This window comes from Heptranchias perlo, chromosome 10 (genome assembly GCF_035084215.1).
Source record: "Heptranchias perlo isolate sHepPer1 chromosome 10, sHepPer1.hap1, whole genome shotgun sequence".
Lineage (NCBI taxonomy): Eukaryota > Metazoa > Chordata > Chondrichthyes > Hexanchiformes > Hexanchidae > Heptranchias > Heptranchias perlo.
This window is the reverse complement of record NC_090334.1, coordinates 574,876-598,262: the sequence shown is the minus strand read 5'-3', so window position 1 is coordinate 598,262 and position 23,387 is coordinate 574,876. Positions and strand designations below refer to the sequence as shown.

Below are 23,387 nucleotides of genomic sequence, written 5' to 3'. Positions count from 1 at the left end.
GTGTAAAATATTTCCCTCTGGTTCTTTTGCCAATTACCTTAAATCTGTGTCCTCTCGTTACCAACCCTCCTACCAACCTCATAATTTTGAGCACCTCTATTAAATCTCCCTTTAACCTTCTCTGCTCTAAGGCGAACAATCCCTACTTCTCTTGACATCACATAACGTAACATAGTGCCCCGGAAATTACTTGCCTCCAGATGTCGTATTGCAATGATGTCCCCTCTCTCCGCCGGTGAAGACCGGGAGCAGGTTTATCAGTGCACACATGCACGCTAAAACCCGGAAATCATGAACTTGCTCCCATTGGTTCTCCGGTGGTTTGCCAGGTCTGAATGAAAGGGCCGTGTCACACTACAATCAATAAAATCATTCAACATTGGTAAACTGACCCACCTGCTCAACTGGAACAAAGATACTTACCCCACCAAACGGTACGCTGGGAAATACCAGCTCTACACTACACTATTAAACGCACAGAGACAACGAAAAATTACATTTTAAAAATGTGGAATGTCAAATTACTCCTAATTTTAATACTTTTTGATCATTAAAAATTTTACTGATTTTTTTTTACTTCTTCTGTAAGTTTCATTAAATTAAATAATTTGCTTGGCTTTTTATAATTTTTTTATTTAAACTAACATACAGAAGTTAACAGTGAAAGGATGATTTCTGTGGGCGGGGCTTCCTGACAGATTCTGTGGGCGGGGCTTCCTGACAGATTCTGTGGGCGGGGCTTCCTGACAGATTCTGTGGGCGGGGCTTCCTGACAGATTCTGTGGGCGGGGCTTCCTGACAGATTCTGTGGGTGGGGCTTCCATTCCCACAGTCTCTATCGATATGAATGAACCTGTGCTGATTTCACAGCGCTGAACTGAAAAAAAAATTCAAGAGGGAGCGAGTGGACGTCGGAGACCACGAGGTTAATATTATCGTGGTGTTTGCCCACAGGATGTGCAGACAGCCTTGTCACCCCGGTCGGAGCAAGTTCCAGCCTAATATAATAAATAATATAACAATATTATATAACATCATGTCACAGTCATGAGCTGATTTAATGTAAACAGCAAGGGAAACTGAACCCCGGAGGCCAGCTATCTCCCTGTTCCTGGGGTTCAGGTGGATATTAAAGATCCCACAGCACTATTTGAAGAGCAGCAGTGGGGTTAATTTTGATTTGGCCGATATTGATTCAGCCTCAAGTTTCCATTGACGTCAACATTACCCCCAGAGAATTCTCCCCGGTTTACTGGCTAATATTTATCCCTCAACCAATATTACCAAAAACAGATTATCTGGTCATCACCTCATTCTTGTTTGTGGGAAGTGTGTGCAAAGTGACTGCCATGTTTACCTACATAACAACAGTCACTGCACTTCGACATGTAGTTCATTGTATGTGAAGCGCTTTGCAGATTTCTGAGAGACTAGTAAGGTGCTATATAAATGCAAGGCTTTCTCTCAGAAATCATTGAATTTGGGTGGAAAATATGGGCGACTGTGGAACATAGGAACAGGAGGAGGCCGTTCAGCCCCTCGAGCCTGCTCCACTATTCAATCAGATCATGGCTGATCTGCACCTTGATTCCATTTACCCGCCTTTACTCCCTCTCCCTCGATACCCTCACCCAACAAAAATCTATCAATCTCAGTCTTGAAAGCTCCAATTGACCCCCAGCGTCCACAGCCTTTTTGGGGGAGAGAGTTCCAGATTTCCACTCCCCTTTGTGTTTCCAGATTCACCCTGAATGTCCGAGCTCTAATTTTAAGATTATGTCCCCTTGTTCTGGACTCTCCCACCACAGGAAATAGTTTCTGTGTGCCTACAGTATCGAACCCAATTAACATTTTAAACACCTCGATCTGATCTCCCCTCAATCTTTTAAACTCAAGGGAATACAAGCCAAGTTTATGCAACCTGTCCTCATAATTTAACCCTTTAAGCCTCTTGGGAAAAGCAACACATTAGAAAGCAGCGTCAGTGATCTGATTGGAGGTTCCTGTGATCCTTGTTTCAAACTTGGTTCTTGCCTCTTGGTTTTAGGTGTGAACATTGGAGGTTTTGGCTCCTTCATCTATGACCAGCCTCCACCAGCCTCCAAAGCACAGCCTGCCACCGCTCCTGAGGTACAAGCTCCCAAGACAGTGGCGCTAAAAATCACAGCCCCTTCCAAGGGCCCCAGCAAAGGTAAGAGGAGCAGGGCTTCAGGCTGAACGCGTGACCTACAGCCTTGACTACGTTGCTGCATTTTACAATATCTTTTACAGGCTATTAAGGTGTCAGCTGCGGCTTAGTGGGTACCAGCTCGCCTCTGAGTCAGAAGGTCGTGAACTTGAGCACAAAGTCCAGGCTGACACTCCCAGTGCAGTACTGAGGGAGTGCTGCACTGTCAGAGGTACCGTCTTTCGGATGAGACGTTAAACTGAGGCCCTGTCTGTCCTCTCATTGTGGATGTAAATGATCCAATGGCACTATTTGAAGAAGAGCAGGGGAGTTCTCCCCGGTGTCCTGGCCAATATTTATCTCTCAACCAACATCACTAAAAACAGATTATCTGGTCATTATCTCATTGCTGTTTGTGGGATCTTGCTGTGTGTGAATTGGCTGCTGCATTTCCTACATTACAACAGTGACTACACTTCAAAAGTACTTCACTGGCTGTAAAGTGCTTTGGGATGTCCTGAGGTTGTGAAAGGCGCTATATAAATGCAAGTCTTTCTTCTATTAATCCCATGGTGCTTGGCGTGTCTGTACTTTTGACTTTCACCTATTTGTCACTCCCCACGTTAGTTTCAGCCAGTCCCATCAAAGGCCTCTTCCCTCAGCAACAGCAGGTCTGGTGAAGGGTTCTACCCGAAATGTCAACCAGTCTTTCTCTTTCAGCAACTGACTGGTTGTGTGTTTCCAGCATTTGCGATTTTCCTTTTTTATTTCTGGCTTCTCATATAACCCGGACAGTAGCTTTATTTTTGTTCCACTCCAGTGACTCCATTCTGAGCACCCAAGAAATAGAAGGCAGGATGAACGATGGATGTTGGAAGTCCAGTTACATGACTCGAGGCACAGAATGCAACTGGGTCATCTCATTGTCATCAACAGCTTCTATTATTTTTTTTTTGCGATTGTCTTTTTGAATTCTTGAGTTGCTGTGGGAACCCAGGAGAGACATTAAACATTTATTGTATAGGAAAACATTACAGCTTGTGACAGGCAATCAGTAATTGCTGTCGGGGTACGGTGTGTAGTGATTCTGTCACTGGACTAATAATCCGGAAGCCTAGATTAATAATGAGAGTTCAAGTCCCACCAGGGCAGCTTGAGAATTTGAATTCAGTTTTAAAAATCTGCAAATAAGAAGCTGATCTCAGTAAAAGTGACAATGGAGCTGTCAGATTGTCATAAAAACCCAACTGGTTCACTAACGGCCTTTTAGGGAAGGAAACTTGTCATCCTTAACCAGTTTGGTCTATATGTATCATAGTATGTTACAGCACAGAAGGAGGCTGTTCGGCCCATCGTGCCTGTGCTGGCTCTTTGAAAGAGCTATTGATTTAGTCCTACTCCCCAGCTCTTTCCCCATAGCCCTGCAAATTTTTCCACTTCAGGTATTTATCCAGTCCCCTTTTGAAAGTTATTATTGAATCTGCTTCCACCGCCCTTTCAGGCAGCGCATTCCAGATCATCACAACTCGCTGCATAAAAAAAATGTTTCCTCATGTCGTCTCTGGCTCTTTTCCGATCACCTTAAATCTGTGTCCTCTGGTTACCGACCCTTCTGCCAATGGGAACAGTTTCTCCTTATTTACTCTGTCAAAACCCTTCATGATTTTAAACCTCTATTAAATCCCCCCTTAGCCTTCTCTGCTCTAAGGAGAACAACCCCAGCTTCTCCAGTCTCTCCACATAACTGAAGTCCCTCATCCCTGGAACCATTCGAGTAAATCTCCTCAGCACCCTCTCTAAGGCCTTGACATCCTTCCTAAAGTGTGGTGCCCAGAATTGAACACAATATTCCAGCTGGGGTCTAACCAGTGTTTTATAAAGGTTTACTATAACTTCATTGCTTTTGTACTCTATGCCTCTATTAATAAAGCCCAGGATCCCATATGCTTTTATAACAGCCTTCTCAACTTGTCCTGCCGCCTTCAAAGATTTGTGTACATATACCCCCAGGTCTCTCTGTTCCTGCACCCCCTTTAAAATGTATTTATATTGCTTATATAAGAACATAAGAACATAAGAAATAGGAGCAGGAGTAGGCCAATCGGCCCCTCGAGCCTGCTCCGCCATTCAATAAGATCATGGCTGATCTGATCCTAACCTCAAATCTAAATTCGTGTCCAATTTCCTGCCCGCTCCCCGTAACCCCTAATTCCCTTTACTTCTAGGAAACTGTCTATTTCTGTTTTAAATTTATTTAATGATGTAGCTTCCACAGCTTCCTGGGGCAGCAAATTCCTCAGACCTACTACCCTCTGAGTGAAGAAGTTTCTCCTCATCTCAGTTTTGAAAGAGCAGCCCCTTATTCTAAGATTACGCCCCCTCGTTCTAGTTTCACCCATCCTTGGGAACATCCTTACCGCATCCACCCGATCAAGCCCCTTCACAATCTTATATGTTTCAATAAGATCGCCTCTCATTCTTCTGAAGTCCTCATATGTCCACCCCCTCATCCCCGGGATTAACCGAGTGAACCTTCTTTGTACTGCCTCGAGAGCAAGTATGTCTTTTCTTAAGTATGGACACCAAAACTGTATGCAGTATTCCAGGTGCGGTCTCACCAATACCTTATATAACTGCAGCAATACCTCCCTGTTTTTATATTCTATCCCCCTAGCAATAAAAGCCAACATTCTGTTGGCCTTCTTGATCACCTGCAAACTAACTTTTTGATCTTCTTGCACTAGGACCCCCAGATCTCTTTGTACTGCAGTACTTTCCAGTTGCTCGCCATTAAGATAATAACTTGCTCTCTGATTTTTCCTGCCATAGTGCATAACCTCACATTTTCCAATATTGTATTGCATCTGCCAAATCTCTGCCCACTCACCCAGCCTGTCTATATCCCCTTGTAGGTTTTTTATGTCCTCCTCACTCTCTACTTTCCCTCCCATCTTTGTATCATCTGCAAACTTTGATATGTTACACTCGGTCCCCTCCTCCAAATCGTTAATACAGATTGTAAAGAGTTGGGGACCCAGCACCGACCCCTGTGGAACACCACTGGCTACTGGTTGCCAGTCCGAGAATGTACCATTTATCCCAACTCTCTGCTTCCTGTTGGATAACCAATCCTCCACCCATGCCAGAATATTACCCCCAATCCAGTGATTCTTTATCTTGAGCAATAATCTTTTATGTGGCACCTTGTCGAATGCCTTCTGGAAGTCCAAATACACTACGTCCACTGGTTCCCCTTTATCTACCTCAAAGAACTCAAGCACATTTGTCAGACATGACTTCCCCTTTGTAAAGCCATGCTGACTTTGTCCTATTAAATTATGTTTATCCAAATGTTCTGCTACTGTCTCCTTAATAATAGACTCCAAAGTTTTACCTGCCACAGATGTTAAGCTAACTGGTCTATAATTTCCAGCCTTCTGCCTACTACCCTTTTTAAATAAGGGTGTTACATTAGCAGTTTTCCAATCTGCCGGGACCTCTCCTGAGTCCAGAGAATTTTGGAAAATTATTACCAAAGCATCCACAATCCCTACTGCCACTTCCCTCAAGACCCTGGGATGTAAGCCATCAGGTCCAGGGGATTTATCCGCCTTGAGTCCCATTATTTTACTGAGTACCAATTCCTGAGTGATTTTAATCGTATTTAGCTCCTCCCCCCCCCCCGAGAGTCCCCTGTTTGTCCAGTGTTGGGATATTCTTAGTGTCCTCTACCGTAAAGACTGAAACAAAATATTTGTTCAGCATTTTTGCCATCTCCATGTTTCCCACCATTAATTTCCCGGTCTCATCCTCTAAGGGACCTACGTTTGCCTTAGCCACCCTTTTTCTTTTTATATAACTATAGAAACTCTTGCTATCTTTTTATATTTTTTGCTAATTTATTTTCATAATCTATCTTCCCTTTCTTAATCAATCCTTTCGTTACTTTTTGCTGTCTTTTGAAGAATTCCCAATCTTCTATCCTCCCACTAAGTTTGGCTACCTTATATGTCCTTGTTTTTAGTCGGATACTATCCTTAATTTCTTTACTTAGCCACGGATGGCTGTCATTTCTTTTACACCCTTTTTTCCTCAGTGGAATATATATTTTTTGAAAGTTGTAAAATAACTCCCTAAATGAACACCACTGCTCATGTACCGTCTTACCCTTTAATCTATTTTCCCAGTCCACTTTAATCAATTCTGCTCTCATACCATCATAGTCTCCTTTATTCAAGCTCAGTACGCTTGTTTGAGAACCAACCTTCTCACCCTCTAATTGGATATGGAATGTAACCATGTTATGGTCACTCATTCCAAGGGGATCCTTAACTAGGACATTATTAATTAATCCTGGCTCATTACACAGGACCAGGTCCAAGGTTGCTTGCCCCCTTGTAGGATCAGTTACATACTGCTCAAGAAATCCATCCCTAATACACTCAATAAACTCTTCCTCAAGGCTGCCCTGCCCAATTTGATTTGTCCAGTTAATATGATAGTTAAAATCCCCCATAATTATAGCTGTTCCCTTATTACATGCCCCGACTATTTCCTGATTAATACTTCTTCCAGCAGAGTTGCAACTATTAGGAGGCCTATATACTACGCCCACGAGTGTTTTTTTCCCCTTATTATTCCTTATCTCTACCCAAACTGTTTCATTATCCTGATCCTTTGTCCCAATATCATTTCTCTGTATTACAGTGATTCCTTCCCTTATTAACATAGCCACCCCACCTCCCCTTCCTTCCTGCCTGTCCTTCCTGATTGTTAAATACCCTGGCATATTTAATTCCCAGTCGTTGTCACCCTGCAGCCATGTTTCTGTAATGGCCACAAGATCATACCCATACGTCGTTATTTGTGCCGTTAACTCGTCCATTTTGTTACGAATGCTACGTGCATTCAGATAAAGAACTTTCAAATATGTTTTGTGACACTTAGTTCCTGCTTTTTCCTTTTTTAACACTTTACCTTTTACTCCATACCTTCTGTCCCTTCCTGATACGCTTTCCTCTGTCTCCCTGCTCAGGTTCCCAACCCCCTGCCACAGCTTTGATGCTGGGTTAATCGCCTTACGCCTTCTAGTTTTCATTTTATCTGTCGTGCCTAAAGTACCTAAAGTACACTTTCTTTCCGCTGCTCTACGCTTTTCCCTTTCACTTGTTCTTGAACAACTGTTTGTACTATTTGTATTGTAGATTTCCCCTGGGTGCTGCCCTCAACTTTATTCCCTTCTGACTCCCCGCTCAGGTTCCCATCCCCCTGCCACTCTAGTTTAAACCTTCCCCAACAGCACTAGCAAACACCCCCGCGAGGACATTGGTCCCGGTCCTGCTTCTCCTCATTCTTCCTACCAAAATGCATCACTTCACCCTTCTCTGCATTAAATTTAATCTGCCACGTTGTCTGTCCATTTCACCAGTCTGTCTCTGTCCTCCTGAAGTCTGTTACTATCCTCTACATTGTTTACTACATTTCTGAGTTTCGGGTCATCTGCAAACTTTGAAATTACACCCTGTATACTCAAGTCCAGGTCATTAATATATATCAAAAAGAACAGTGGTCCTAATACTGACCCCTGGGGAACACCACTGTATACATCCCTCCAGTCTGAAAAACAACCGTTCACCACTACTCTCTGCTTTCTCTCCCTTCACCAATTTTGTATCCACTCTGCCACTGTCCCTTTAATCCCAGGGGCTTTAATTTTGCTAACAAGCCTATTATGTGGCACTTTATCAAATGCCTTTTGAAAGTCCATATACACAACATCAACTGCACTACCCTCATCAACCCTCTCTGTTACTTCATCAAAGAACTCAATCAAATTAGTCAAACATTATTCTCCTTTAACAAATCCACGCTGATTTTCATTTATTAGTCCAGACTTTTCCAAGTGACAATTTTGTCCCGGATTATTGTCCCTCGAAGTTTCCCCATCACCGACGTTAGGCTGACTGGCCTGTAATTGCCGGGTTTATCCCTCTCCCCTTTTTTGAACAGGGGTGTAACATTTGCAATCCTCCAGTCCTCCGGCTCCATCCCCATATCTAAGGAGGATTGGAAGATTGTGGCCAGAGCCTCCGCAATTTCCACCCTTACTTCCCTCAGTAACCGAGGATGCATCCCATCTGGACCGGGTGACTTTTCTACTTTGAGTGCTGTCAATCTTTTCAGTTCCTCCTCTTTATCTATTTTTATCCTCTATCACTACTACCTCCTCCTTTACTGTACAATGGCAGCATCCTCTTCTCTAGTGAAGACCGATGCAAAGTATTCATTTAGTACCTCAGCCACTCCCTCTGCCTCCACAAGAAGATCTCCTCTTTTGTCCCTAATCAGCCCCATCCTTCCTTTGTCTGCTCTTTTACTATTTATATGTTTATAAAAGACTTTTGGATTCTCTTTTATGTTAGCAGCTAATTATTCTCATACTCTCTCTTTGCCCCTCTTATTCCCTTTTTTAGATCTCCTCTGTACTCACTGTATTCAGCCTGATTCTCTATTGTATTAATAACCTGACATTTATCATAAGCCTCCTTTTTCTGTTTCATTTTAATCTCTATCTTTAGTCATCCAGGGAGCTCTAGCTTTAGATGCTCTTCCTTTCCCCCTCATGGGAATGTGTCTACTCTGTACCCGAACCATCTCCTCCTTGAAGGCCTCCCATTGTTCAATTACTGTTTCCCACCAATTTTTGATTCCAATCCCCCTGGACAAGTTCCCTTTTTAATTCACTGAAATTAGCCCTCCCCCAGTTAAGTATTTTCACATTTGATTGTTCCTTGTCCTTTTCCATAACTATTCTAAACCTAATGATATTATGATCACTATTCCCCAAATGCTCCCCCCTTGAAACATGCTCCACTCGCCCCACTTCATTCCCTAGATCCAGCACTGCTTCCTTCCTCATTGGGCTAGAAAAATAATGATCAAAAGTTCTTGTATTTCAGGAATTCCTCCCCCTCTTTGACCTTTATACTGTTATTTTCCCAGTCTATTTTGGGATAAATTGAAGTCCATTATCACTTCTCAAGTTCTTGCAACTTTCTGTAATTTGTCTGCAAATTTGCTCTTTTCTAAAAAGGCAATTAGTTGGCATTGACCCTTTGTCGGCTTGGGTATTCACAGAGATAGAGAATAATAGATTATGTAGCTGGGTATCCAGGCTGAGAAAAAGCCATCTGGCTCACCCCAATCTTCCACTCATTTCACCCCATGTACAAACCATCTCTTTCTCCCACCCCCCCCCACACCCCAACATTCTGAGAGAGGCAAAGAAAAAAAGAAAGGTGTATCCAATTTAGGAGTTCTCTGTGGCAATGCCCTTTGACATTTGGGTAACAGACTGAGATATGAGGATAGATCAATATGCGGAACTTTACTTTTGGGATAGGGGAATATTTAGCTGCTTTTACACTGGCTAGACGTTCGCAGCCCTGATGGATATCCTACGAGTATGTATATACATGTATAACTTGCTTGTACTTTCTGTCGATATTAATTAAATTTCTCGCTGACATCTGAACCAGTATCATTGATTAATCCACTCAGTTAGCCTAACAGTACTAGACAAAGAAGGATCTCAGTCACCCCAATCAACACTTTCCACTCTGAAAGACCAGGTTCCTGGCTGTACAGTTAATGCCCTTCCCAAAGTGTTTATTATGTTCGAGTTGGGCCAACTTGTCCCATCTTGTGCTCTCCCACTGCCATGATATGGGTGAGTCCGTAACATCACCTGTCTCTGCCCTTGCTTTAGCTCATCTGCGACTGAAACCCTCATCCATGCCTTTGTTACCTCCAGACTGGACTATTCCAATGCTCTCCTGGCCTGGCTCTTCCACCTTCCGTAAACTTGAGCTGTTCCAAATCTCTTCTGCCCGTATCCTAACTCACACCAAGTCCCGTTCACTCATCACTCCTGCGCTCCCTGACCTACATTGGCTCCCAGTCCGGCAACGCCTCAATTTCAAAATTCTCATCCTCGTGTTCAAATCTCTCCAAACCCCTCCCTATCTCTGTAACCTCCTCCAGCCCTACAACCCTCCCAGATCTCTGCGCTTCTCCAATTCTGGCCGCTTGCGCATCCCTGATTTTAATCGCTCCACTATTGGCGGCCGTGCCTTCAGCTGCCTCGGCCCTAAGTTCTGGAATTCCCTCCCTAAACCCCTCCACCTCTCTACCTCTCCTCCTTTAAGATGCTCCTTAAAACTTACCTCTTTGACTAAGCTTTTGGTCACCTGTCCTAATATCTCCTTATGTGGCTCGGTGCCAAATTTTGTCTGATCACGCTCCTGTGAAGTGTTTTGGGAGGTTTATTACTAAGTTAAAGGTGCTATATAAATGCAAGTTGTTGATTGAGACTGATATTTAGTGTATTGTAACTGCAGCACACTCCGCAAATGTGTTAACTGGCTTCTTTTAATCTTTTTCAGCGTCCAGTATGACCACCTTTGCTGGGGAGCCCAACATTTGCCCCCGCTGTGAGAAGAAGGTTTACTTTGGTGAGTCTAACATGTCTTTTGGGCAAACACTCACCACCAGGAAGCACATGGACTTCGGAGAGCTGGGTTTGGCAGGAGTGTGGAACCGGAGAGTCGACACTACAGGATTGTAGCTCATTCTCCCAACCCACACCCCTCGTGAGTGCAGCCTCCTGAAGGAAGCATCGAATCGGTCCTTTCATCTTAAGATGGAGTGACCGAAGGGCCTGAAGCCTGAGAATAGACCGTGATTTGAGTTGTAATGACAGAGTGGGATTTCCCTGGGCAGATCTCCACTGCTTGCTATAAGACTTTCCCTTCTCCATCAGATTGAAATTATGACTGAAAACAGAAGGGATTCCATTTTCTAAACCGCGGTCCCTTTTATTGTTCACAGCTGAGAAGGTGACGTCCCTGGGCAAAGATTGGCACCGCCCTTGCCTACGCTGTAAGCGTTGCAACAAGACTTTGAATTCAGGAGGCCACGCGGAGGTGAGTACTGGAACTAGATAGGGGCAAAGAGACAATGAGGAACCTGACTCCAAGTACTGTCCAAGAGGAAAACACCTTGGCCTATGTATTTGGCCGTGCAGCTCCCGTTTCTCGGGTGCTAACTGGCTTAGTAAGCCTCCAATATGGCGGGCAGGAAATGCGCTGCCCACAATATTGGTAATGGCCAAAAAATTGACGTGCAGTGCCCACACCCGAAACAGGTGTTAGGCCATTAGCATATGCAAATGAGAGGCCTAACTCCTGTTTGAGGCCCCCACTGTAAGATTGGTTTGCCCTCAGGAAAACCAGGCCAACGTGCAGCCTAGCGGGACCATAAAGTTCCTTAAAGGGACTGCCTGTTAGGCCGCAAGCAACAAGGTAAGGTCTTAAAATATACTTACCTGAATGTGGAGCTGGAAGGAGCAGGAGTGCCCCCCCCCCCGACCCCCCCCGACCCGACCCGACCCGACCCCGCAAATCTGCCCCCCCCCCCCGACCCGACCCGACCCCGCAAATCTGCCCCCCCCCCCCCCGACCCGACCCGACCCGACCAGACCCGACCCCGCAAATCTGCCCCCCCCCCGACCCGACCCGACCCGACCCCGCAAATCTGCCCCCCCCCCCGACCCGACCCGACCCGACCCCGCAAATCTGCCCCCCCCCCCCCGACCCGACCCGACCCCGCAAATCTGCCCCCCCCCCGACCCGACCCGACCCGACCCCGCAAATCTGCCCCCCCCCCCCGACCCGACCCGACCCCGCAAATCTGCCCCCCCCCCCCCGACCCGACCCGACCCCGCAAATCTGCCCCCCCCCCCCGACCCGACCCGACCCGACCCCGCAAATCTGCCCCCCCCCCCTCGACCCGACCCGACCCCGCAAATCTGCCCCCCCCCCCCGACCCGACCCGACCCCGCAAATCTGCCCCCCCCCCCCGACCCGACCCGACCCCGCAAATCTGCCCCCCCCCCCCCCCGACCCGACCCGACCCCGCAAATCTGCCCCCCCCCCCCCCGACCCGACCCGACCCCGCAAATCTGCCCCCCACCCCACCGACCCTGCAAACCTGCCCCCCCCACGACCCCGCATTAAAAGAATGCGGGCCGCTGCTGCTATTTTGTTTTTCCCCCCTCCCCCCCGGCTACCGACCCCCTGACTCACTGGCCCTCGCCCCCCCACCTCCCTGAGGACAGCGATCCGATCTTCAACCATGCTTTGTGGTAATGAGGCCCGAGGCCCAATATCTGGGGTACCGCGGGCCTCACCATGGGGATCGCTCCCTCGCTCCCTCGCTCCCTCGCTCCCTCCACACCCAAATTCCTAGGCCAAAGAATTAATGCATTTCATTCCAACATATTGTGCAAGCACTTAATTGCCAATGACTTGTTGTTTAATTATTGGATTTTTCGGAAGGTTACATTGCTAGAATATAAAAATGGGAATGAATAGAAAAAACTTAGCCTAAACCCTAATGGACCCCACCTCATTATAGTAACACCATGAAGGCCCAATGTGTTATAATGAGGTGAGCCACATACATGGGGAATGTTCCATAACACAGGAGGGAATGCAAGTGAAAGCTAAGGCCCTTACAATCGAGCTCGACAGTATAAAGAGCTTGCATTTATACAGCACCTTTCATGACCTCAGGACGTCCCAAATTGTTTTACAGCCAATGAGATATTTTTGAAGTGTAGTCACTGTTGTAATGTAGGAAATGCAGCAGACAATTTGTGCACAGACATCAATGAGATAATGATCAGATAATCTGTTTGTGATTTTAATTGAGGGATAAACATTGGCCAGGATAAGTGAGAGTATTACACTAGTGCTTGGCTGTAAAGCACTAAGGATGTCCTGAGGTTGTGAAAGGCGCTATATAAATGCAAGTCTTTTCTTTGTCACTGTACGTGAAAATAACAGCCATCTTGTGCACAGTAAGGTCCCATAAATAGCAAATGAGGTGACTGGCCAGTTAATTTGTTTTTCGTGGTGTTTGGTTGATGTCAGATCAGTGGTTGCTCATTTCAGAATCCCAGCTTTTGCATGAAAACAAAATCAAAAATCCGAAACTGGGCCTGAAAGTAAAGAGGCAGACACTGAGAGGGCAGAGGTCCCAGAGGTGACTTGTGAGATCAGTATGCTTAGTTGACAGATCCCTTTCGAAAGCTCGATAGTTGGGGGCTTTATTCAATATCTCTCTTTATGGCTGAAAATTACTCCTGGTGATATTCACCGAGTAACACACTCATTCCATGTTTGTCTACTATTCTAATAGAAGTGTTTATTTTCACAAACTCCAACACCAGCAAAGTGTGGGATTGGAGGTGAAGGGGCCGAGGGAGGGGGGTGGAGAGGGAGACTGACATACTCAATAGGATTTGCTGCATTGTATATTCTCTAAATCTCTCATTTTCACCATTCGCCCATCACCCCTGTGCTCGCTGACCTACACTCACTCCCGGGAAGCCTCGACCCACTCCCATTGCTCAACCGTGCCTTCAGCTGCTCGGGCCCCGAGCTGTCGAATTCCCTCCTGAAAACTCTCCGCCCCTCTACCTCTCACTTCCCCCTATAAGACACTCCTTAAAACTTAACTCTTGACCAAGCTTTTGGTCACCTTTCCTAATATTAAAGGATCAGTGGCGTGGATACAGAATTGGCTAAGGGACTGAAAGCAGAGAGCAGTGGTGAACGGTTGTATTTCAGACTGGAGGGAGGTGTACAGTGGTGTTCACCAGGGGTCAGTACTAGGACCACTGCTCTTTTTGATATATATATATATATATATATATATTAATGACTTGGGTATACAGGGAATAATTTCAAAACTTGCAGATGTGACAAAACTTGGAAGTGTAGTAAACAGTGAGGAGGATACAGTCAGGCTGGTGGAATGGGCGGACACGTGGCAGATGAAATTTAACGCAGAGAAGTGTGAAGTGATACATTTTGGCAAGAAGAACGAGGAGAGGCAATATAAACTAAAGGGTACAATTCTAAAGGGGGTGTAGGAACAGAGAGACCTGGGGGTATATGTAGGTGGCAGGATAAATTGAGAAGATTGTTAAAAGACCATATGGGATCCTGGGCTTTATTAATAACGGCATAAGCAAGGAAGTTATTTTAAATCTTTAAAAAAAAACACTGGTTAAGCCTCAGCTGGAATATTGTGTTCAATTCTGGGCATCACACTTTAGGAAGGATGTGAAGGCCTTAGAGAGGGTGCTGAGGAGATTTACTGGAATGGTTCCAGGGATGAGGGACTTCAGTTATGTGGAGAGACTGGAGAAGCTGGGATTGTTCTCCTTAGAACAGGGAAGGTTAAGAGGAGATTTGATAGAGGTGTTCAAAATTATGAACTGTTTCCAGTGGCAGAAGGGTTGCTCACCAGAGGACACCAATTTAAGGTGATCAGCAAAAGAGGACATGAGGAAACATTTTTTTATGCAGTGAGTCGTTATGATCTGGAATTCACTGTCTGAAAGGGCGGTGGAAGCAGATTCAATAATAACTTTCAAAAGGGAATTGGATAAACATTTGAAGGGAAAAATTTACAGGGCTATGGGGAAAGAGCAGAGGAGTGGGACTAGTTGGATAGATCTTTCAAAGAGCCAGCACAGGCACGACGGGCCGAATGGCCTCCTCCTGTGCTATACCTACTGTGATATGATATATCTTCAGCACCTGCAGGATTGCAGCGAAACGGCTACCCCACCCCAGCCCATAATCCGACTCTGAGCCTCGACCTTTATATTTACATTTGTTGAGTTACCAAAAAATGTGGGCCTTGAAACAAACCTTTTCCCACGAAGCTCCTTGTCCTGCCATTTTAAATGGGTTAATGCCTGAGTAAAATGGCGGGCTAAGGGATCTCGCCTGAAAGCATCAAATCGTTTGTACACTAATGTTCACACTGCTTCATTACAAGGGCCTGGTATTTTTATGAATCCGTCTCACTATTTAAGCTATTCTATATATGAATCAGGTGCAAATTCTGCGGTGGGAAATGAAAGTGTTGTCTCACTACAGCTCTTGGGACTGACCTCGTTTTATAATCCAGTAGAAAATCGCACAATTTTAAACAGGTATTTAGCTGCAGAGTGACCGAGAGATCGCGGTCAGTTCAACAACAACAATTTGTATTTATATAGTGCCTTTAACACAGTAAAATGTCCCATGGTGCTTCACAGCCCCTCCGTTTTTGGCTCAGTGTCAATTTTGTCTGATAATTGTTCCTGTGAAGTGCCTCAGGACGTGTTATTACTTTAAAGGTGCTCATTAATCACAAGTTATTGAGCTATTTCCCCCAAATCCCCACTTTCCTTTGTATACTGTGATATCAGCTCATTCAGGAAGTTGTCTAGCTCCGTTTCAGCCAATCCGCACTCACTTGGCAACTTGTTCCAAAGGTCAGGGGTTCAAACTTTAATTTTTGGATTGAAGTTACGAATTAGCCAAGACTCGAATCACTGGAGTAAGCCTGAGGCCGTGGGAAGCCTGTGATTTGCCCTTTTATATCACAGTACAAGTCATCCTGCATTCCCAGCCTCAGATATCTGTCCCTGTCACAGTTCTCCCTGGCTGTGCTCTGTGGCTATATCAGTCCAGTGACATGGCAGCTTGACTTATAGAATCATAGAATCATAGAAGTTTACAACATGGAAACAGGCCCTTCGGCCCAACATGTCCATGTCGCCCAGTTTATACCACGAAGCTAGTCCCAATTGCCTGCACTTGGCCCATATCCCTCTATACCCATCTTACCCATGTAACTGTCCAAATGCTTTTTAAAAGACAAAATTGTACCCACCTCTACTACTGCCTCTGGCAGCTTGTTCCAGACACTCCCCACCCTTTGAGTGAAAAAATTGCCCCTCTGGACCCTTTTGTATCTCTCCCCTCTCACCTTAAATCTATGCCCCCTCGTTATAGACTCCCCTACCTTTGGGAAAAGATTTTGACTATCTACCTTATCTATGCCCCTCATTATTTTATAGACTTCCATAAGATCACCCCTAAACCTCCTACTCTCCAGGGAAAAAAGTCTCAGTCTATCCAACCTCTCCCTATAAGTCAAACCATCAAGTCCCGGTAGCATCCACGTAAATCTTTTCTGCACTCTTTCTAGTTTCATAATATCCTTTCTATAATAGGGTGTCCAGAACTGTACACAGTATTCCAAGTGTGGCCTTACTAATGTCTTGTACAACTTCAACAAGACATCCCAACTCCTGCATTCAATGTTCTGACCAATGAAACCAAGCATGCTGAATGCCTTCTTCACCACCCTATCCACCTGTGACTCCACTTTCAAGGAGCTATGAATCTGTACTCCTAGATCTCTTTGTTCTATAACTCTCCCCAACGCCCTACCATTAACGGAGTAGGTCCTGGCCCGATTCGATCTACCAAAATGCATCACCTCACATTTATCTAAATTAAACTCCATCTGCTATTCATCGGCCCACTGGCCCAATTTATCAAGATCCCGTTGCAATCCTAGATAACCTTCTTCACTGTCCACAATGCCACCAATCTTGGTGTCATCTGCAAACTTACTAACCATGCCTCCTAAATTCTCATCCAAATCATTAATATAAATAACAAATAACAGCGGACCCAGCACCGATCCCTGAGGCACACCGCTGGTCACAGGCCTCCAGTTTGAAAAACAACCCTCTACAACCACCCTCTGTCTTCTGTCGTCAAGCCAATTTTGTATCCAATTGGCTACCTCACCTTGGATCCCATGAGATTTAACCTTATGTAACAACCTACCATGCGGTACCTTGTCAAAGGCTTTGCTAAAGTCCATGTAGACCACGTCTACTGCACAGCCCTCATCTATCTTCTTGGTTACCCCTTCAAAAAACTCAATCAAATTCGTGAGACATGATTTTCCTCTCACAAAACCATGCTGACTGTTCCTAATCAGTCCCTGCCTCTCCAAATTCCTGTAGATCCTGTCTCTCAGAATACCCTCTAACAACTTACCCACTACAGATGTCAGGCTCACCGGTCTGTAGTTCCCAGGCTTTTCCCTGCCGCCCTTCTTAAACAAAGGCACAACATTTGCTACCCTCCAATCTTCAGGCACCTCACCTGTAGCTGTCGATGATTCAAATATCTCTGCTAGGAGACCCGCAATTTCCTCCCTAACCTCCTGGGATACATTTTATCAGGTCCCGGAGATTTATCTACCTTGATGCGCGTTAAGACTTCCAGCACCTCCCTCTCTGTAATATGTACACTCCTCAAGACATCACTATTTATTTCCCCAAGTTCCCTAACATCCATGCCTTTCTCAACCCTAAATACCGATGTGAAATATTCATTCAGGATCTCACCCATCTCTTGTGGTTCCGCACATAGATGACCTTGTTGATCCTTAAGAGACCCTACTCTCTCCCTAGTTACTCTTTTGCCCTTTATGTATTTGTAGAAGCTCTTTGGATTCTCCTTTGCCTTTTCTGCCAAAGCAATCTCATGTCCCCTTTTTGCCCTCCTGATTTCTCTCTTAACTCTACTCCGGCAATCTCTATACTCTTCAAGGGATCCACTTGATCCCAGCTGCCTATGCATGTCATATGCCTCCTTCTTTTTGACTAGTGCCTCAATCTCCCGAGTCATCCAAGGTTCCCTACTTCTACCAGCCTTGCCCTTCACTTTATAAGGAATGTGCTTACCCTGAACCGGTTAACACACTTTTGAAAGCCTCCCACTTACCAGACGTCCCTTTGCCTGCCAACAGACTCTCCCAATCAACTTCTGAAAGTTCCTGTCTAATACCATCAAAATTGGCCTTTCCCCAATTTAGAATTTTAACTTTTGGGCCAGACCTATCCTTCTCCATAGCTATCTTAAAACTATTGGAGTTATGATCACTGGTCCCAAAGTGATCCCTCACTAACACTTCTGTCACCTGCCCTTCCTTATTTTCCAAGAGGAGGTCAAGTTTTGCCCCCTCTCTGGTCGGGCCATCCACATACTGAATGAGAAATTCCTCCTGAATACACTCAACAAATTTCTCTCCATCCAAGCCCCTAATGCTATGGCTGTCCCAATCAATGTTGGGAAAGTTAAAGTCCCCTACTATTACCACCCTATTTTTCTTGCAGCTGTCTGTAATCTCCTTACATATTTGCTCCTCAATTTCCCGTTGACTATTTGGGGGTCTGTAGTACAATCCTATCAAAGTGATCTCTCCCTTCTTATTTTTCAGTTCTACCCATATAGACTCAGTGGGCGAACCCTCGGATATATCCCCTCTCACTACTGCCGTGATGTTCTCCCTAATCAAGAACGCAACTCCCCTTCCTCTCTTACCTCCTGCTCTATCTTTCCTATAGCATCTGTACCCTGGAACATTGAGCTGCCAGTCCTGCCCCTCCCTCATCCATGTTTCAGTAATAGCTATAACATCCCAGTCCCATGTACCCATCCATGCCCTGAGTTCATCTGCCTTGCCCATCAGACTTCTTGCATTGAAATAAATGCAGTTTAATCTAGACTTCCCTTGGTCTTTGCCCTGCTTTCTCAGACCATCTGTCCGGTCATGTTCTGTACACTCTCCCTTACTGCCTTTTGTTTCTGTCACCACTTTACTTCCCACTGACTTCCTGCATCGGTTCCCATCCCCCTGCCCCATTAGTTTAAACCCTCCCCAACAGCACTGGCAAACACTCCCCCTAGGACATTGGTTCCAGTCCTGCCCAGATGCAGACCGTCCAATTTGTACTGGTCCCACCTCTCCCAGAATCGGTTCCAATGGCCCAGGAATTTGAATCCCTCCCTCTTGCACCATCTCTCAAGCCACGTATTCATCCTAGCTATCCTGTCATTCCTACTCTGACTAGCCCGTGGCACTGGTAGCAATCCTGAGATTACTACCTTTTGAGGTCCTACTTTTTAGTTTAACTCCTAACTCCCTAAATTCAGCTTGTAGGACCTCATCCTGTTTTTTACCTATATCGTTGGTACCTATATGCACCACGACAACTGGCTGTTCACCCTCCCCCTCCAGAATGTCCTGCAGCCGCTCCGAGACATCCCTGACCCTTGCACCAGGGAGGCAACATACCATCCTGGAGTCTCGGTTGCGTCCGCAGAAACGCCTGTCTATTCCCCTTACAATCGAGTCCCCTATCACTATAGCTCTGCCACTCTTTTTCCTGCCCTCCTGTGCAGCAGAGCCAGCCACGGTGCCATGAACCTGGCCGCTGTCACCCTCCCCTGGTGAGCCATCTCCCCCAACAGTATCCAAAACGGTATACCTGTTTTGGAGGGAGATGACCGCAGGGGACCCCTGCACTGCCTTCCTACTCTTCCTCTGTCTGTTGGTCACCCATTCACTATCTCCCTCAGTAATTTTTATCTGTGGTGTGACCAACTCACTGAACGTGCTATCCACGACTTTCTCAGCATCGCGGATGCTCCAAAGTGAGTCCATCCGCAGCTCCAGAGCCGTCAAGCGGTCAAACAATAGCTGCAGCTGGACACACTTCCCGCAGGTGAAGGAATCAGGGACACAAGAAGGATCCCTGAATTCCCACATCCCACAAGAGGAACATGACACGGGTCTGGGATCTCCTGCCATGACTTAACCCTTAAGTTAGCTTAACAACAACTACTATGTCAAGAGAAAAAAAAAGGAAAGAAAAACTACTTACCGGTCACCAGCCAATCACTTACCTGTTGGCTGTGACTTCGTGACGTTTGGTGGAGGTGACTGAGCCGACTTCTCCCAGAATGCCCCTCTGTCTCCTCTGCTGGATGCTTTTCCTCCTGGTCGTCACTGAAGGGCTCACTGAAGGGCTACTTATGGTAAATGCCAGGTCTCCAAAGATATTTTCAATCGTCCCCCTACGACATCTCACTAAAGCACAACACAACATCTGCAGTAACCAGAGGATCACATTTAAAAAAAAATTGACATGAAATTTTTGAAAAGCTAAATGCCAAACATAAAATAACCCCCTCTTTCTTTCTTTCTTTCTTTCTTTCTTTCTTTCTTTCTTTCTTTCTTTCTTTCTTTCTTTCTTTCTTTCTTTCTTTCTTTCTTTCTTTCTTTCTTTCTTTCTTTCTTTCTTTCTTTCTTTCTTTCTTTCTTTCTTTCTTTCTTTCTTTCTTTCTTTCTAACTTGAAACCCTAGGTGAAAAACAAGTGATAGTGAATTGTCAGCCGTGGCTCAGTAGGTAGCACTCTCACCTCTGAGTCAGGAGGTCGTGGGTTCAAGTCTCACTGCAGAGACTTGAGCACATAATCCAGGCCGACACTCCCAGGGCAGTACTGAGGGAGTGCTGCACTGTCAGAGGTGCTGTTTTTAGGATGAGATGTCTGTCCCCTCAATTGGATGTGAAAGATCCCACGGCACTATCTTGAAGAAGAGCTGGAGAGTTCTCCTCGATGTCCTGGACAATATTTATCCCTCAACCAGCATCACTAAAACTGATTATCTGCTCATTATCACATTGCTGTTTGTGGGATCTTGCTGTGTGCAAATTGGCTGCTGCATTTCCTACATTACAACAATGACTATATTTCAATAGTAAAGTGCTTTGGGACATCCTGTGGTTGTGAAAGGCACTATAGAAATAAAGGTCTTTCATCCAGTGAGAAAAGTTAAAACTACTGCCCAAAGAGTTTGAATTTGATAGTTTGGAGGTGAATTGCACGGGGACTGTCCTTTTAACTGTAGGCCGGGCACAAGGCACCTCCCCTAGGAGTGGTGTGAGATGAAAGTCTCCACTGCTCCCAATTAACACTCAGTCACCCAGGAGAGGAAAACAGATGGTGTCTTTTTATACCTTTACAGTAGAAGACACAGAAAATATACCGGAAATAGTGGGGGACCAAGGGTCTAATGAGAGGGAGGAAACTTAGTGACTAAGATTAGTAAAGAAAAATTAATGGGACTAAAAGCCGACAAATCCCCTGGACCTGATGACCTACATCCTAGGGTTCTAAAAGAGGTGGCTGCGGAGATAGTGGATGTATTGGTTGTGATCTTCCAGAATTCCCTAGATTCTAGAATGGTCCCAGTGGATTGGAAGGTAGCAAATGTTACCCTGCTATTCAAGAAAGGAGAGAGAGAGAAAACAGGGAACTGTAGACCAGTTAGCCTGACATCAGTCGTTGGGAAAATGCTGGAATCCATTATTAAGGTTGTAGTAGCAGGCACATAGAAAATCATAATATGATTAGGCAGTTTATGGTTTTATGAAAGGGAAATCATGTTTGATAAATATATTGGAGTTTTTTGAGGATGTAACTAGCAGGGTAGATAAAGGGGAACCAGTAGATGTAGTATATTTGGATTTTCAAAAGGCACTCTAAGGTTGTTACACAAGATAAGGACTCATGGGGTTGGGGGTAATACATTAGCATGGATAGAGGATTGCAGATGAAACAAAAATTGGCCGTGTGGTTGATAGTGAGGAGGAAAGCTGTAGACTGCAGGAAGATATCAATGGACTGGTCAGGTGGGCAGGAAAGTGGCAAATGGAATTCAATCCGGAGAAGTGTGAGGTAATGCATTTGGGGAGGGCAAACAAGGCAAGGGAATACACAATAAATGGGAGGATACTGAGAGGTGTAGAGGAAGTGAGGGACCTTGGAGTGCATGTCCACAGAGCCCTGAAGGTAGCAGGGCAGGTAGATAAGATATGCAGGATACTTTCCTTTATTAGCTGAGGTATAGAATATAAAAGCAGGGATGTTATGCTGGAACTGAATAAAACACTAGTTAGGCCACAGCTTGAGTACTGTGCACAGTTCTGCTCACCACATTACAGGAAAGATGTAATTGAACTAGAGAGGGTACAGAGGAGATTTACGAGGATGTTGCCAGGACTGGAGAATTTTAGCTATGAGGAAAGATTGGATAGGCTGGGGTTGTTTTCTTTGGAACAAAGGAGGCTGAGGGGTGATTTAATTGAGGTGTACAAAATAATGAGGGGCCGAGATAGAGTGGATAGGAAGGACCTATTTCCCTTATCGGAGGGGTCAATGACCAGGGGGCATAAATTGAAAGTAATTGGTAGAAGGATCAGAGGGGAGCTGAGGAGAAGATTTTTCACCCAGAGGGTGGTGGGGGTCTGGAACTCACTGCCTGAGAGGGTGATAGACGGTGATGTACCTACTATACTTTGACAGATTAGCAAACAAAGCAACGTGGGGTCATGCTTCTGGACAGGAACCTGTGTGCAGTAACCTAAACCACCAGCAGTGGGCAGCATGTGCTGGATCTAAAATGGGTTCGTAGGACTTGTGGTCAGGTGCAGCCCCAGTAAATAGGTGGTAAGGCTCATAGTGGGGTATTTCCCCAACTTTGTGCTTCCTGCAGGAACCTTCATCCATCAGGGGCATGTATGGGAGAATTGGGCCCTTACTCCGCATGATTTTCCATTGGCCCCGGTGTCTGATAAGGTGCTGCTCTGTAGCTGAGTCCTACAGTTACCCCTATTGTACTGATGTCGGTCAAGAAGGGGAGGGCCATGCTCTCCACCTCCACCTCCACCCCCCCCAGAACTGGGGTCAGAGTGACTATTCACTTAGCACATTGACTAGCAAATCTCTCTCCCCAGTGGATGCCGCCATTGTAGCAGCCTCAGTCCACCCACAGTAGATAAGCAAACAAACTCTTCTTTGTGCTCATTAATGTAAACAAATATAAAGAGCCAGACTCGACTATTCCATTGGGCTCCTGGCCGGCCTCCCACCCTCCATAAATCTGAGCTCATCGAAAACTCTGCTGCCCGTATCCTAACTCACACCAAGTCCCGTTCACCCATCACCCCTGTGCTCGCTGACCTACATTAGCTCCCTGTCCAGGAACGCCTCGATTTTAAAATTCTCATCCTTGTTTTCAAACCCCTCCATGGCCTCGCCCCTCCCTATCTCTGTAACCTCCTCCAGCCCTACAACCCTCCAAGATCTCTGCGCTCCTCCAATTCTGGCCTCTTGCACATCCCTGATTTTAATCGCTCCACCATTGGCGGCCGTGCCTTCAGCTGCCTAGGCCCTAAGCTCTGGAATTCCCTCCCTAAACCTCTCTACCTCTCTCTCCTCCTTTAAGACGCTCCTTAAAACCTACCTCTTTGACCGAGCTTTTGGTCACCTGTCCTAATATCTCCTCATGTGGCTCGGTGTCAAATTTTGTTTGATAATCGCTCCTGTGAAGCACCTTGGGACATTTTACTGTGTTAAAGGCGCTATATAAATGCAAGTTGGTG

The 23,387-nt window shown here is 45.6% G+C and overlaps 1 protein-coding gene across 1 annotated transcript in view; it reads left to right on the top strand.

Annotated features, from left to right (window-relative positions):
- The window catches only part of crip2 (cysteine-rich protein 2), a 78,753-nt gene that overhangs the window by 39,841 nt on the left and 15,525 nt on the right, over positions 1-23,387 (top strand). The window contains exons 4-6 of the mRNA XM_067991088.1: positions 2,048-2,191; positions 10,612-10,680; positions 11,057-11,151. Of these exons, the coding sequence (XP_067847189.1) occupies positions 2,048-2,191; positions 10,612-10,680; positions 11,057-11,151 (308 nt within the window). The remainder of the gene's footprint in view (positions 1-2,047; positions 2,192-10,611; positions 10,681-11,056; positions 11,152-23,387) is intronic.